The 16,060-nt window shown below is 33.8% G+C and overlaps 1 protein-coding gene and 1 non-coding gene across 2 annotated transcripts; one reads left to right on the forward strand and one right to left on the reverse strand.

The window, feature by feature from the left end:
• Positions 1–3,554, reverse strand: LOC111901158 (uncharacterized). The gene is made up of 14 exons (XM_023897037.3): positions 3,279–3,554; positions 3,149–3,196; positions 3,000–3,060; positions 2,432–2,464; positions 2,173–2,297; positions 1,965–2,099; positions 1,790–1,866; positions 1,457–1,680; positions 1,336–1,392; positions 1,093–1,261; positions 954–1,011; positions 777–862; positions 613–669; positions 1–313 (listed from the first exon to the last, which is right to left on the reverse strand). The coding sequence occupies exons 1-14, from the start codon at positions 3,439–3,441 to the stop codon at positions 221–223; spliced, it is 1,386 nt and encodes a 461-aa protein (XP_023752805.1). The 5' UTR covers positions 3,442–3,554; the 3' UTR covers positions 1–220.
• Positions 3,555–15,587: 12,033 nt separating this feature from the next.
• Positions 15,588–15,694, forward strand: LOC111901247 (small nucleolar RNA R71). Its single transcript, XR_002853454.1, has one exon. It is a non-coding gene; the product is annotated as a small nucleolar RNA R71 (small nucleolar RNA).
• Positions 15,695–16,060: the final 366 nt, after the last annotated feature.

Genomic DNA, 16,060 nt, shown 5'->3' on the forward strand with positions numbered 1-16,060 from the left:
TGTAGTAATCGATAAAAAATCATAAGAACTTTGATTCATTCATAATTGTCATAGGTGCATGGGGTAATACCTAAATTTGAACTCCCTTTTAGATTCCAGTGAACGTATTCTACTCAAATTTGTTTATACAAAATACTGTAATACAAAAAAAATAAAATCTAAAAAAAAGTGGTTAAAAGTCTAGATTGCCCTTGAAAATGAGTTTGGGATTCCGTTTGTACTATTGTACTTTCTTGGTAACCGTTGTAGTACATTTCTTTAAAGCCCGATCATGGTTCAACATCGAGCTCACACTCTCCACCACCAAGATAATCTATAAAAAAGAAAATTACATTTTTGGTCCCTTAGTATAGGTCATTTTTTCAATTTTGATCACAAAAAGTTTTCTCTTGCAACTTTAGTCCTTTTGTAAATGGTTTTGTTCCTTAGGGATCAAAAACAGTCAGTTACTTGGAATAGGGATCAAAATGATAAGAAAAATTCTTTTGGGACCAATTTTGCAATATTAAACAAAACTCAGGGACCAAAAATGTAAATTACTCAAGATTGTTTTATTTTTGTGATTACTTGAAAACCAAAATAAAAAAGGAATTATTAAAGATATGAAGCAACCTGAAAGCAAGCATAAGCCATTGCAGTAGCATAGTAGAAATTTGCATTTCCAGTTCCCTAAAAAATTACATTAAGTCAAAAAGTTAAATCAAATTAAAATTATAAAAAAAAAATAAAAAAATTGTGGATGAGATGTTAGCACTTAGCAAGAATTATATTCATACCCTCCATATCCATAAATTGTGCATCACAGGGCTAAGAAGTAAAGTCCCCAAATACCCAGAGAAAAGAAAAAAAGAAAACTGCATATCTGCAACAAAAATAAATAATAATAATAATAATAATAAATAAATAAATAAGATTTTAGTTAAAAAAAAAAAACAAGTGGTCCAATATGTTACCAGCTAGTGCATTCACAAACAAGCTCAGTAGACCCAAGTAAAGAGCTGAATCTCCAACCTGCCATAAATGTTTTTCTTTTATTAATAATAAATAATAATAAAAAAATGATTTTGAGAAAATAAAATAAAGAAGAAATACCGAAGGGTAGGATTTGAGGATTGAAGAGATTGCAATGTAGACAAATGCTAAAAAGCAAGGTCGATGATGTAAGCGTATAGCAAGTGGAAGCACCATGAAAAGAATGTTTATGTGAAACACCATCAAAAAGAAATTTCTGAAAAAATCAAAAACTTCTGCAAAGAAGTACCTGAAATTTATAAAATAAATCTTGATTATAACATGTATTTCATGCATGTATCCTTAAGAAAAATATGTACTCACCACAAGACACCAATGTTTGGAGATAAATCTTCTACACTCAGAATAAACCCATAAGTTCTGCCAGTGTAATTAATGTTAATAATAAAAAAAGGATTAGAAAACATATAATTATAAATACTACCTTTTGAACATCTCCCCAAGACTACTGTAATCTTTTAGAGAAATGCCACATAGGATTAGGACATAAAATGCCCAAATGGAAGCCCACAAAAAGAAAAGAAAAACTCGTCTCCATGAGAAAATTATTTGATTTGATGATTTTTTATTCTGAATCTGATCATCATCAATATATGGGAACAGTTTCCTTGGTGGTGTATCAAGTCCAGAACCTACTAAAAGAACCAACTGAAAAAAAAATGCAAAAAGATAAAAAAAAAAAATATATCATGTAAAAGAATTGAAGGTTGATGTAGTAAAAGGAGAGGAAAAGGGTATAATTGTCAATTTGTCATACAGGAATGACTAGAATAACAGGATAGAGAGACAAATGAGATGCAATCACCCATCCAAAAGCAGCCAATGGAACAAGTCCTGTTGCAATTAGAATCAAGAACATTAATCCTATTATTATTATTATTATTAGAAATATAAAATAGTAATTATAAATTAAAAGGTTTAAAAGGTCTTACTCATGCAAGCCCCATATATTGATAATACAGTCACTAGATTTTCGATTGGTGATGTTGAATATCCCAGACATGTGATGATGGTCAAAGGATTCCATAAGTAAACAAGAGCAGCTATGTCACCAGATGGAAAATTTTCTACATAATACAAACTTCATCAGCTTTTTTTAAAAAAAATTTAATAACATAAAAGTGTTGGTGAGAGGAAAACCTGAAACATTAAGATGTGTAGTGGCTCCTAAAGATTTCAGGCTCTTGGTATCTGCTACTTGAAGAAGCTGGCCAATTGCACGAATGAGTATTGCAGTGATGAAATCTGCAATGACAAATGCCAGACTGTATCCAAGAATATAATCTCATATCAACTATGTGATTAAGAAGTTTTACTAGAAGTTGATAATAACAAATGAAGAAAGAAGTGACAAGATAAGTATAAACATTTTAAATTCTCTTTGATTTTGCCACATTACCCGCATAAAAGATGATTTGACTTCCCTTCACCTCTGCAAACCGAGTAACAAGCAATCATAAGTATATCAATATCAGATGATCAGATCATATCACACATAGTAATGTTCTACATCTCCATAAAGAAGATCCTACACTAAACTAAGCACCTATATGATACATCACATGCTAAATGTTCATATTGTTTATTATTTTAGATATGAAGATGAAATAGTACTAACTACACAGCATATGATCATTGAAAATTCAAAATTATTCCTCATCAAGCACCCCCAAACTTTGAAGCAAAGAGAAAAGAGAGATTTTGGAACACAGTTTGGTTTTTGTGATCAAAGAGACTCATTTTGAATGTGATAAATTATACTAAAAGCTATGAGAAATACTGCAAACAGAAAACAATTGTTGCTAGATTTGTGAAATATCCTAGTGTTTAAACTTGAATGATAAAATGTATATCTTGTAGCAGACAAGTATAAGCTTGTTGTACATAATTGTTCCCTTTGCCCACAAATAGCGATGCAATTTAACATATATGATAGAAATCAGGAAATTTGTCATTAGCTTATATACCTATCAATAGTAAGAGGTCCAAGGATCGATAACAGGAGAGGAGATCCATGGTACATTGAACCTGTAAGCGATCAAACTCCATGAATTGTCGAAATTAAATCAATATATGCATATATCGAAAGCGTGTGAATATCCATCAATATACAAACCAGCATACGGCGACATCGACGACTGCTTTAGCCAATAACCTTCCGCCACTGAAACATCAACATATGAACTTTGATTACTCAATTGATTGAATAGACATAAGAATTGAAGTGCGATGGTGTCAGTGTTTACGGCGGCGAAGGCTGGTTAGGGGAGTGGAGACCTCGGGACGGGAGGAGAAGTTGAGAGTGTTGGGGAAATAGACTATGAGTACTAATCTAAGTATTACTGAAGCTACGGCGGAGCTCCAAAACCATGGCTGCTTCTTCGTTGATTTCTCTGATGGTTTCTCCATTTTGGGGGTTGTTTCCGATCGGAGAGTGATGACTGGTAGTGGTGGCGTGGTGTTTGTGGTTTTTTCCTGCCTATCCAACGGCGTCGTTGGACGTATAGTTTTTTCTCCGGAAATAATAAATAGCTTTTAGTTTTGTTTATATTTGTTAATAGGGTGTGAGACCCGTGTATTATACGGGTTGATTTAAACAATGATTAAACTTAAAATATAAAAATGAAATATATCTATTATAATAAATAAAAGTTTTTTGCCACATGTCCTTTTCTCATTCATTTGGACACATGACATTTTCTAGAATTTTTAAATTTTCTATTTTCCACTTGTCATTTTATTATATTTTTCATTTTATTAAATTAAAATTCCATATTTAATATATAAGGTAATATATATGTAAATTATTTATTAGAAATGGTTTATATATCTTTAATGTATTCAATACATTAAAGCCTTATTAATTTTAATAATTTAAATTTTTTCTCATTTTTCTTATAAATTCAAACTTTTTCAAATTGTTAAAATTTCATATTTAATTTTTTTAATTAAACTCATGTAATACATGAGTCTCACACCTAGTTTTTTAATGTATAACTTTAAAATAAAAAAGAAAAAAACGTATTTATTACAATTTAATATTATATATATGATATTTAATACTTTATATATATATATATATATATATATATATATATATATATATATATATATATATATATATAAGTATATGACTTTAATTAAACAAACAAAAAATTGACAAGTGGATAATATTTATTTCAAAATTACCAAAAAATGATAAGTGTCAAAACTCATGAGAAATTGACAAATGGCAAAAAAAACCTTCATTTATTAAGGAGGATATCTAAACTATTTTATTACCCGTGAGAACCACGGTTATAAAATTAATTAAACTTTATAATAAAAACTTAAAATGATTAATTAATTATTTCAAATAATTAATTAATTAATAAATATTTTTTAGTTATATAAAATTATAATCGTTGATTTAAATAAATATATGAAATTATATCACCTTATAATAGTATATTAATTCTAGTTTATTTTTTTATTTTAATGTTATTAATTTAATGTAATTAAAGTGTGAAATTTAAATTTTGAAATTTGAAATAAGGAATCAATTACTAATTTAATGTAAAATTTAAAATGGAGAATTAATAGGTTGACATGTGGCATGATAGGTGACATATAATATTAATGAGGATTTCTAATATTGTGACACTTGTCAATAAGATAATAAACTTATTCATTTATTAGTATATGGAGATATGGAGATATATTTTTTTGTAAGAGTAACAGGTACACAATAGTTTTTGCCATACACAAAAATTTATTCATTATATAGTTATACAATATAATATTTTAAAGTATCAATTGTGAATTTGATCATATATATCATTGTGTATACTAAGTTACAACTAGTGATACGTAAAAAGTTCCAAACAAATTTATTATCTAGAAGTATTGAAAAAAGTTTACCCAAATACAAACAAAACAAAAATATTATTACCATTGTAAATCTGTTTCCTTTTTTATTAAGACGCTCAATCATAATTTTGCAATATTAATAGATTCAATTATTTATATATATATATATATATATATATATATATATATATATATATATATATATATATATAAGACAAAAGCAATATTATCGATGAGCATAAAAGCTACTTCGATTTTTTATATTTTAAATTCTTGTAATACATGGATTAAACTCCATTGAAGATGGTTTTCTTCTTCTTCATATTATCGGTCTCCAACTCTAAGGCCAGAGGGTGTGGGTGGAAAATTCCTCACTTTTTGTGGGTCACAACATGCTTTCTTTTCTCTCACCAAAAGCCAAGGAGTGTGCGGGAAACTCCCATCACTTTTTGTGGGTCACAATATTATCGATGAGCATAAAAGCTACTTCGATTTTTTATATTTTAAATTCTTGTAATACATGGATTAAACTCCATTGAAGATGGTTTTCTTCTTCTTCATATTATCGGTCTCCAACTCTAAGGCCAGAGGGTGTGGGTGGGAAATTCCTCACTTTTTGTGGGTCACAACATGCTTTCTTTTCTCTCACCAAAAGCCAAGGAGTGTGCGGGAAACTCCCATCACTTTCTTTTGATTTTTTTTAAAATAAAATCAATTGATTTTAATGCCATTTTTAGAAACTTCTCGCCCTGTCTTCCTTCTTCCTCGTTAGAACATGCAAACTAAAAAAAAAAAGAAAAAATAAATTCCAACCAATCACAATAAGAGAGAATGTGCGACAACCCCTTCCCTACCTCCTCCCCGTGCCTCGTATCCCACACCGCTGGTGTGGTGTTCCTCCGAGCGGGAATGGCTCCCACACACCCTTCCCGCTTCACTCTGTCCAACCTAATACTTTTAGTATCCATTACAATTTGCGGGTTCCTGACTTGTTCTATGTTTTTCTCTAACGAATTAAACATGCTTTGTAGGTATGTAAATCTTAAGTGTTTCAGTTGCTGTGTGAATAGATGGTGTGACGTGGATGACGATTGTCATATTTATCGTCGAGTTGGTATTATTTTCAATTATTACACATGTACATATTGAATTTAAATTTTTATATTTAATATCTTAAATAATAAAATCCTAAAAAATGATGATGTGTTTTTTTGTCAAATTTGAAGTTAGTTATTATATATATATATATATATATATATATATATATATATATATATATATATATATATATATATATATATATATATATGTATCAAAATGATGTTGTTTTAAAAAATATTTACTACTTAGGTTAAATTTTATATCAAATCAAAATTATAAGGTAAAAAAAGAAAAAAATATATTTATCATGGTAATTACCTTTTTGTTTTTTCATAGTTGGGTAATTTTTTTTTTTTTTGTAAACGTCTAGGTAACGAACCTGTTGGAAGTGTTCACATATGATCATTACAACCGGTCATAATAGTCATATATGAACACTTCCAACAAGTTCGTTAGCTAATGTACAAAAAAAAGTTATCTAAATATGAACAAAACAAAAAGATAATTACTCTCTCTCTCTCTCTCTATATATATATATATATATATATATATATATATATATATATATATATATATATATATATCTTTACTATCTTATAAAAGAAATAGACTCGTCGAGTCAGGGTACCAACTCGTCGAGTCACTTGCAAACATTTCACGAATTACATCATTTTGTCATCTATTAATAAAAATTGTTCAATCCACCCCACACCCAGACCATGTGTACCCTCAAGCAAACATATTTTGATGAGTTAGAAGATGACAACAAAAAAGACCTAAGAAAATCAAAACAAAAACTAAAACGAGAAAGATAAAAGAAAGCAAACTCTCATAACGGGTTGCCTCCCGCCAAACGCTTCTTTTTTAGGAGTCTATAGCTGGACTCCCTCCCATCTACGTTTCTTCATTTTCCTGCATCGGGAATGCACGCCTAATCTTTTGCGGTTTATACTTTGTCTTGTAGGCGTCTATCTTCCTCTTATATGCCCGTCTCAATTCTTCTTTCTTTTTCCTTGTGGCATATTCTTCAATTGCATGTGTGTTCCGTTTCCCAACCTTCTTTTTCTTCACCCCACTCTTTGGCACCTTCTTTTGTACTTCCCCTTCCTTGAAGGTAATTACTTCATAATTGGAAAAGACTCGGGCTCGAGGTTTGGTTGCATGTGACTCAATGAACGAGTTATTAGTATCATCATTCACAGCCTTTGCATTCTCATCTTCCCCCAAGCTTGCCTCCTTATCAAGTCGCATTTCTTCATCTCCTTGTATCACCGTGTCAAGGTATGCTACTTGAGCATTTTGGAATTCACAATACGTTTTAACAATTACGCCTTCTTGTGACACCCCCATTTTCATGGCTAGAAAAGACCGATTTTGTTTGTGCTTTATGAAAATCAGAGTACCTCTTTTAATAAAAATGTTGCGGAATTTGTTCCCAGTAAAACATGATAAATACGTTATCAAAGCATTTCCAACGAAAAATATTTTTATTCATTTTAAAACATTTGGGATGTCATCGTCAATACAGAAATATAAGCATAAACAGAACTTACATTCATTATCACTAGTGATTTATATCTCCTTCATCTCTCAGTGTAATGTGACTTCATAACAACACCTGTGATATAAATAAACTGAGTGGGTCAGGTTGGGAAACCTGGTGAGTATATAGGGTTTTCAACCCACAATAATATAATTATTATGTTTAAACAATTAAGCAATCAACCCAATTACCCATCCCCATTATCTTCTTTATTCTTAAGGATCTACCCTAAGAATTAGCTATTCCTCTTTCATTTATTCCTAAGGATCATTCTAAGGAATCTGCACGAAGTCCATCGTTGCCACGGTTTACACAACAGGCACTAAGTCTGCATAGTCGCCAGGGGTTAGGCATCAAGTCTGCATGATCGTCAAGGTTTACACAACAGGCACTAAGTCTATATAGTCGTCAAGGTTTAGGCATCAAGGCTGCATGATCGCCAAGGTTTAGGCACCAAGTCTGCATGGTCGCCAAGGTTTAGAGTACACCGGGTGAACACATCGTTCACAACACCTACAAGTTGTGAGCCTGCTAGTGTTCCACTGGAATGTCTAGAATAGTCTGTGGTTGTCATCCATACTCTCCTGAATGACGGGGCCATCGTTTGGGAAAAGGCTTCTCATATTATCCACCTCTCACCCTCACCTAGTGGTCTATAACACCTCTCAACTCATCATCAAACTCATATTCCATCTATTACATCTACCCATATTTTACCCCAACATTATCGTAGATATAAAATACATATACAATTAAAATCATTTAAAACATGTATAAAATTGTTCATCCAGCATAGACAGCAAGTATTCAGATAATATGCACACATAGCACGTAATTTATATAAAATACTTCATATATATGTGTAAGATGAAAGTAACTATGCACTCACCTGAGAAGGTGGTGACTCGGTACTCGGACAGAGCTTCGTTTACTTTAAAATAATTTCCTTCGACAAAACGTAGTATTATTACCACTGGATTTTAGTCTAATATTTACCATGACTAATTATTAGTCTTATTATTATTATCATATAAGCGTTTAAACAATACTTCCAAACCACTATGTACAAACAGGGGTCAGACATAAAACACCGGAGGGCAGGACCATTTTGGCATATAGCACTTCTGAAATCCAACAACCCTATGCGGCCCTTTAAACCAGATTCCCCGTACCGCAAGTAGTTAAAAAAATATTATAACGACACTTATATAATAATAGCTCAAATATTTATTATAAGTTCATAATAACAATAATAATTTTAAATATAAGCTATATTAAAATAGGGTAAGCATAACTTATTTACAAGGGAGTTTTAGCTAGGAGTCGGACTCTGCATGGGCAGAACTTCATCGCTGAATCTTTCTAAGAAAGATTCGTGCAGCGCTTCGGTGCTCACCTTACTATACTAAAACTACAGAAAGAGAAGTCGAATCACGAGGGACCGAAATGCTCGGGGGATAAGAAGAGAAAGACTCTTGAATCAAGAGAATGGTGCAAGAAATATGAGAGTCCAAGCCTCTTATTTATAGTAATTGAATTTACAAAAACTACCCTCCATAATTACTTAATGACCTTATAGCTATATAAACGACTAAACACCCCTTCATAATACTATTTTAAATAGATTTAACGATATTTGTACTAAACTAATGTCGAAAGTACTCAACATTAGTTATATAATGACCGCATCGTCGATACATTTCTAATGATATATACATATGTATATATATGTGTACGTGTATATGATTTATACTTTATTTTAATACGTAAATATGCTATTATAATTTTTAACTCGTTCATACGAACTCCGTTTTTGATGTTATTTATATCCACGTGTAGGTGGAGACGTACTCTATAACTTTCGTTTAGACTTCGTCAGCTAATTTTGATTTTATTTTTAAAGTTATATTTTTAACAGGCCGGGACAGGATTGGTCCGTTAAAATCTCATAACTTCTTCATCCGATGTCCATTTTCGTCTGTCTTTTTATCGTTACGCTACTAATAACGAGATCTTTGATTCTCGTTTAGGTTGTGTCGGCTAAAAACCGCTTGATCTAATACTCGAACTTCGGGTTGTACACCGCTAAGCCGAAACTTCGAAAAATCATAACTTCCTCATACGAAGTCAGATTTGGGTGTTCTTTTTATGGACGCTCTCAGGTTAACATATTCTACGACTTTCATTTAGATTACTAAGGCTAAAATTTGCTCTATCATAAATTCACTATTTACGTCTTCTCGGTGCCGTGCCGGTTCCGTCACGAAACTTCGACGGGTCATAACTTCTTCGTTATAACTCGGATTTCGACGCTCTTTATATGTACGGAACCCTTGAGACATATCCTACAACTTGGTTAAGATTATTTATTCTAAATAATCTTTTGTTGAAAAGTCGTTTTCGACCCCTATTATCTCTAAATTGGCTAGCCCGGATCTACGAGCGTTACACTTTTGCTGCTGGATCTTCTAAAGAATTAGGAAAAATCTTCATGTCAAAATCAGGCAAGGGACTGGTAACAAGAAGATCAAGGTAATTCGAATTGCTGAAATTTTCGACTGGACTCGTCGAGTCCGTCGATGCGACTCGGCGAGTCGATGCGCATTCCTCACTTTCCATCGATTTTTCTGAATCAGTTCCCTTCAACAGCTTCTCTATCTCCTTTAAGTCTTTCTCAGCATCACCATTTCCTCCCGAAGATGGTAGAAATTTATTTGGATCTTGTTGGGTCAAAATACGGTTTATACTTTGCTTTTCTGGGCAATTGTATTTTTCTGTAATATTTTTGGAGTTTATGGTCATGTTTACGGTTGAGTTTACAGCCGTAAACATCTTATGGCCGTAGACTCATTTACGGCTCATGTCCACCAAGCCCATATTCTCCAAGTATAAATATAGGTGTTAGGGTGATGAATATAGATTGATGAACCCTAAAGATTGTACGGCCAAGAGAAAGAGGAAGAGAGAGCATATTGTGTGAGAGAATCTATTGTAAGGAATTTCATTCATATCATCAATACAATCAAGATTCTTAATATTCTTCTTCTCCTTCTCTTCTTATTGTGATCTGGCATCATCCGTTTGATTGAGATTCCGCACCATCAAACGGATCTGATTGATACACAGACAAATTAGGGAATTATAATTGGTATCAGAGCTTGGTTGTATCAATCAATTTTGCCAGATTTGGAGCATTATTTGACCTTATTTTCGAAATATTCTTGCGTTTTTGGATAGGTCTCTGAAAATTAAGGGGGGTTTGTTCTTCGTGTTTTTCATAAAAGAGGGTTTTTGATCGAGTTTTGGAGCAAAAAAGGGCAAAAATCACAGTTTTTGGTCGTAACCTGCGAGGGGGTGGCGGCCAGCAGCTAGGGTTTCCGAGGAGTTCACGGCCCGAGGTTTGCGGCTCGGAGTATACGACTCAGCAGTTTGCGGCTCGGTCTCGCACGTTTCCGGCTTCTGAGTTCTCGGCCTCGCAAGCGCAGCCTCGCAAGAACCAGCCTCGCTTCGCACATATAAAAAAATCACAAACGCATTTAGAGGTGCCGGGTTTCGAACCCACGACCACTTGCTCAAGAATTCAGCGCCTTTTCCATCTGATCCAACCTACTGGATGTTCTTTTCCTCCCGCTTTTAATTCTTAAACACTCGTTATTCTCGGTTTAAACTTTCAAGATTTGACACTTTTAACCCAAAATTCAATTTCTTTTAGTTTTTTTTAAATTCCTTTTCATCCAAAATAATATATATATATATATATATATATATATATATAATAATCATTATAATAAAATAAAAAAATTATATTTTGATTTTTGTCTTTTATTTTTTAACTTTTGACCTTAAATTTTGACTTTGACTTTCAAGTTTGACCTTTGACTTTAAACTTTGACTTTTTCGTTTAACTTTTAAATTTTCGAATTTAGCTTTTCGGTTTGACTTTTGAAGTTTGACTTTTGAGTTTAACTTTTTAAATTTGACTTTTATGGTTGACTTTTGAGGTTTATAGTCAAAGGGCATTTTTAAATTTAAGTTTAACTTTTAAGTTTTAGTTTAGCTTCTAGTTGTGCTTTTTAATTGATTTTAAGGTCTACAAGGGAGTTGAAAACATGAAAGAGAGTCGTTAGGATATGTTAAGACAAAATTTCAATATTTTCGATTATATCCCTGGAGAAACCCTCGAAACTCAGTTGCAGCGATTTACTACACTTACTACTGAGATGAATATAGCTGGGATCTTCTTGACTAAGTCCGAGATAAACAAAAAGCTGCTAAATTCACTTCCGAAATCATGGGATATGAACGTGGCTATCATCAAGAAGACAAAAGATCTCAATCATCTTAGTCTTGCTGATGTAATTCAAGAACTTGATGCCTTGAAGTGTAGATAAACAATGAGTTCTGAAAACATTCCGGTCACTAAAGTTACATGTACTCCAGCTTGTGAAGCCATGATTAAATTTCTTCGGGAACAATTTGATTTATTTAAAAGAGAAGTTGAGGACCTGAGATATGAAGGATATCAACTCAGGAAAGGACAGAAACCCCTGAAGGCTGAATTAGAAGCAAAAACCAAGGACTTTAGGAAACTTCAGGAAGAGTATAGCAACAAGTGTGAAAAATATGATTATATTAAGAGACAACTTGTTGTTGTAACTGAAGAACTTGACGCTTTAAAAATTAAGTGTGGAAAAACAGATGTCAGTTTCAAAAATTATACTGCATCAAGTCAGATAGTCGAGTCCTTATATGAAACCCAATTAAAATTCAAAAAAATCAAAATAAGGGTATAGGGTATGATAGTGTACCTCCTCCTTATAATCATAACTACACATCCATCCCTATGACACAGGACGAAACTGACAGGGAGCCACATCTTCTATATGGCAAACAAGCTGGATTTGTGTCAGGAGGAGTTATTAATGTTGAAAATACTAATGTTTCTACTTCATGTGCAGGTAAAGTAGCAGAATATGAGAACAAGGAGAACACATACAGATTGTCTGTAGATCTCGTTGCTCGATTTAGGTGGACAACAATATCCCTGGTTGTAGTCAGTTAAATGGTCATAAGAACAATTTATTTAATAATTAGGGCCAATCATGATAATAAAGTTACAATTAGATATATGTATGTATCATGTCATTGGTAAATTGTCCAAAATTGTCACAATTTTTTCGTGTTTAAGTGGACCATAATATTGGCGATCGATCAGACGAAGATGTGAGGATAAGGGTACCGACAAGTGGAATAAGGTTGTCTAACAACTTTGATCCCAAATCACTCTTAAAGTTAGCTATTATTTTTGTTTTTGTTAAGTTTATTCATAGTGTTCTTCTAATTTAAATATTAGGGGAGAATTAAAAAAAAATAGTGTTATTTCTGTTTTATTTCTTTTTCAGAAAATATGAAAAATCCAAAAATATTTTTGTTTCTGTTTTAATTTGTATGCTAAGTTTTCTTTTAGTTTTGTTTTGTCTTGAAAAGTGATTTCAGGTGAAGATGAAATTCATGGAGTTTGTGTCGAAGATTTCTGAGCCAAAAGCTTCGTCCGTGAGCATCGAAGAATTCTCATTCGAAGGTGCAAGAAATGAAGATTATTCTTTCAATTTCAATCTTTCAACCCCAGAAGCAAGGTGAAGCTGAAAATGAAGATTATGTGACGGATTGCATTGAAGCCTCCTCAATCAGTCTGCTGCTATCTATGAACCTGCTGAAGTGATCCAGAAAAGATTCTCAAGCTGAAAGTGTCATCTTTCAAGAATCAGTACGTCAAGCCTCCTCACCCAATGTGCGTTCAATGCCAAATTCTAAAGAAAACCTCAAGTGCTCAAGATGAAGTCATTCATTGAAGATTCATATGTTCATCATGATTCTGTGAAGAAATCGAAGGTTAAAGCGGAATCCAAGCTCCCATTGAAGATTGACAAGAAGAGCCAGCTACTTTTTAGGGGGAGCATGTTGGGTCATTAAGAAAAGAAAGATATAAACCAAGGGGGAGATTTCTGGGTCAAAATATGGTTTATACTTTGCTTTTCTGGGCAATTGTATTTTTCTGTAATATTTTTGGAGTTTACGATCATGTTTACGGTTGAGTTTACGGCCGTAAGGTGTTACGGCCGTAAACTCATTTACGGCCCATGTCCACCAAGCCCATATTCTCCAAGTATAAATATAGGTGTTAGGGTGAGGAATATAGATTGATGAACCCTAGAGACTGTACGGCCAAGAGAGAGAAGAAGAGAGAGCATATTGTGTGAGAGAATCTATTGTAAGGAATTTCATTCATATCATCAATACAATCAAGATTCTTAATATTCTTCTTCTCCTTCTCTTCTTATTGTGATCTGGCATCATCCGTTTGATTGGGATTCTGCACCATCAAACAGATCTGATTGATACACATGCAAATTAGGGACTTATAGATCTTCTTTTTGTAAGAGTGCAAGTTCTTTTTGTAGTATTTCATCATCCAAATCAATGGAGGAAATTTCTTCTTCTCTTGTTTCTTCTTGCTTAACCTCTTGTATAGCCTTAAACACTGTTGATATCTCCTACCCTCAATGTTAGTGTGGACTCGCATACATCTATTAATGCACATGCAGTATTCAAAAAATGGTCTTCCCAAAATAATTGGAATTTTGGGGTCTTCTTCAATGTCAAGCACTACAAAATCCACGGGGAATACAAATTTGTCCACTTTTATGAGAAGATCTTCACAAACACCTCTTGGACGAATGATTGTATTATCCGCTAGATGGATCTTCATATTAATCGGCTTTGGATTCGGTAAACTCAGCTTCTTGAAGAAAGAAAAAGGCATTAAGTTAATACTTGCACCCAAATCGGTCAATGCTTGAGCATCAAGTATATTTCCAAACTGACAAGGAATCGAGATGCTTCTTGGATCGCCCTTCTTTTCTGGTAGCTCATCTAATACTAACTCCGCTACTTCAGCCATATCTTTTCTAGCAGCAAAGAGACCCTTAAGCAAGTTTAAATATTTAGTTGTTTGAAGCATCGTTTCAACAAATGGGATGTTGACTTGAAGGGCTTTAACATGTTCCATGAAAGTTTTGTACGCTTTAACCTTTTCATCAGGCATGGCTCGAATTGGAAATGGAAAAGGTGGCCTGTACGGCTTGAAGGAAACAACAGTTTTGTCATTAGACCATGGACTCGTTGAGTCCATTAGAGGGACTCGACGAGTCGTGTCGGGTTTAGCTGCACTCGACTCTTCTGTCTTTTCTGCATGCACCTTAGTTGAGACCTTCTGTGCAGGGGTCAGAGGAGTGAAAATTTACCCATAACTAGATGTTATAACATTCACATTCTCCATTCTCGGATTATTCTCGGTTTTACTTGGAAGTTCACCCGGTCTTCTCTCATTCACTTGGTGTGCCAGTTGCCCAAGCTGTTTTTCAATGTTGAGAATACATGCTTGCTGATTCCTAAGTATTGTTCTGGTCTCTTGTATTGCAGCATCATGATCATTGTGTCTTTTCTCGGACGCGGCTATAAATCTCGTGAACATCTCTTCTAAATCGGCTATTTTTTCCACAACCGGTTCTTCCTTTAGATAGAAGCCCTTATCTTTTTGCTTGTATTTCTCTTCCTTTGCCTTTTTGTATTCTTCATACGGGAGCCATTCCTTCTTGGGTTTCCGCCAAGTTTCATCGTACCTGTCACCACTTGAATAGAAAACTTGCGCCTTTTTGTTTCCATTCTCATCCAAGTCACACTCTTTAGTTAGGTGAGGTCCCCTACAATTTTCACATCCCACCCGGATAACATGGATTGTTTGATCCATCTTCGTCATTCTTCTATCTAAACTGTCTAGTTTAGCCATCATTTCCGCCATGCCATCGTTGACCGTGTTCACTACCACCTACTTACTTTATTTTGTGGGTTGTGGTATTCTCTAGAATGTTTAGAGAATTCTTCATTTAATTCTTTGATCACCGGGGGTGGCTTCTTTGTGAGCGGGCCTTGCGAGTCAAGTAATTGCCTTGTTGTGACATTGACTTCGTCATAGAAGATTGAGACTTCTTGTTGGCTGTTAAGGTCATGGTGTGGGCAATTTCTTAGCAAACTTTTGTACCTCTCCCACGCCTCATAAAGGGACTCTCCGGGTTGTTGTTCAAAGTTAGAAATAGCCTTCTTCAACTTGGCTATTTTAGAAGGTGGGCAAAAGTGATCAATAAATTCTTCTTTCATCTTAGCCCATGTGGTGATGGACCCGGGAGGGAGTGACTTGAGCCAATCTTTTGCAGCACCTTTGAATGTGACTGGAAGCATACGAAGCAGCTGGGTCTCGCGAGGCACATTTGGAACATTAAAGTAATCAGCTACATCATTGACTTCATCCAAGTGTTTATAGGCATCTTCGTGATCTTTTCCATAGAAGGGAATCTCCTTTAGTTGAGCGAGTATGTGGCCCTTTAGTTCGAAAGTAGCAGTAGCGGGAATTGCGGGTTGCACAAGTCCTGGGCCGGTATCGTCACGCATCTTCTTCTTCCATTCCCCCATGGGGAC

Source organism: Lactuca sativa, chromosome 6 (assembly GCF_002870075.4).
Source record: "Lactuca sativa cultivar Salinas chromosome 6, Lsat_Salinas_v11, whole genome shotgun sequence".
In the NCBI taxonomy this organism is placed as follows: Eukaryota; Viridiplantae; Streptophyta; class Magnoliopsida; order Asterales; family Asteraceae; genus Lactuca; species Lactuca sativa.

Coding starts and splice junctions, on each gene's coding strand:
- LOC111901158 (XM_023897037.3), bottom strand. CDS start 3,441: ATGGAGAAACCATCAGAGAAATCAACGAAGAAGCAGCCATGGTTTTGG. Junction 3,197..3,278: donor CCTAACCAGCCTTCGCCGCC/GTAAACACTGAC, acceptor TTGATGTTTCAG/TGGCGGAAGGTTATTGGCTA. Junction 863..953: donor GTTTGTGAATGCACTAGCTG/GTAACATATTGG, acceptor TTTTTGTTGCAG/ATATGCAGTTTTCTTTTTTT.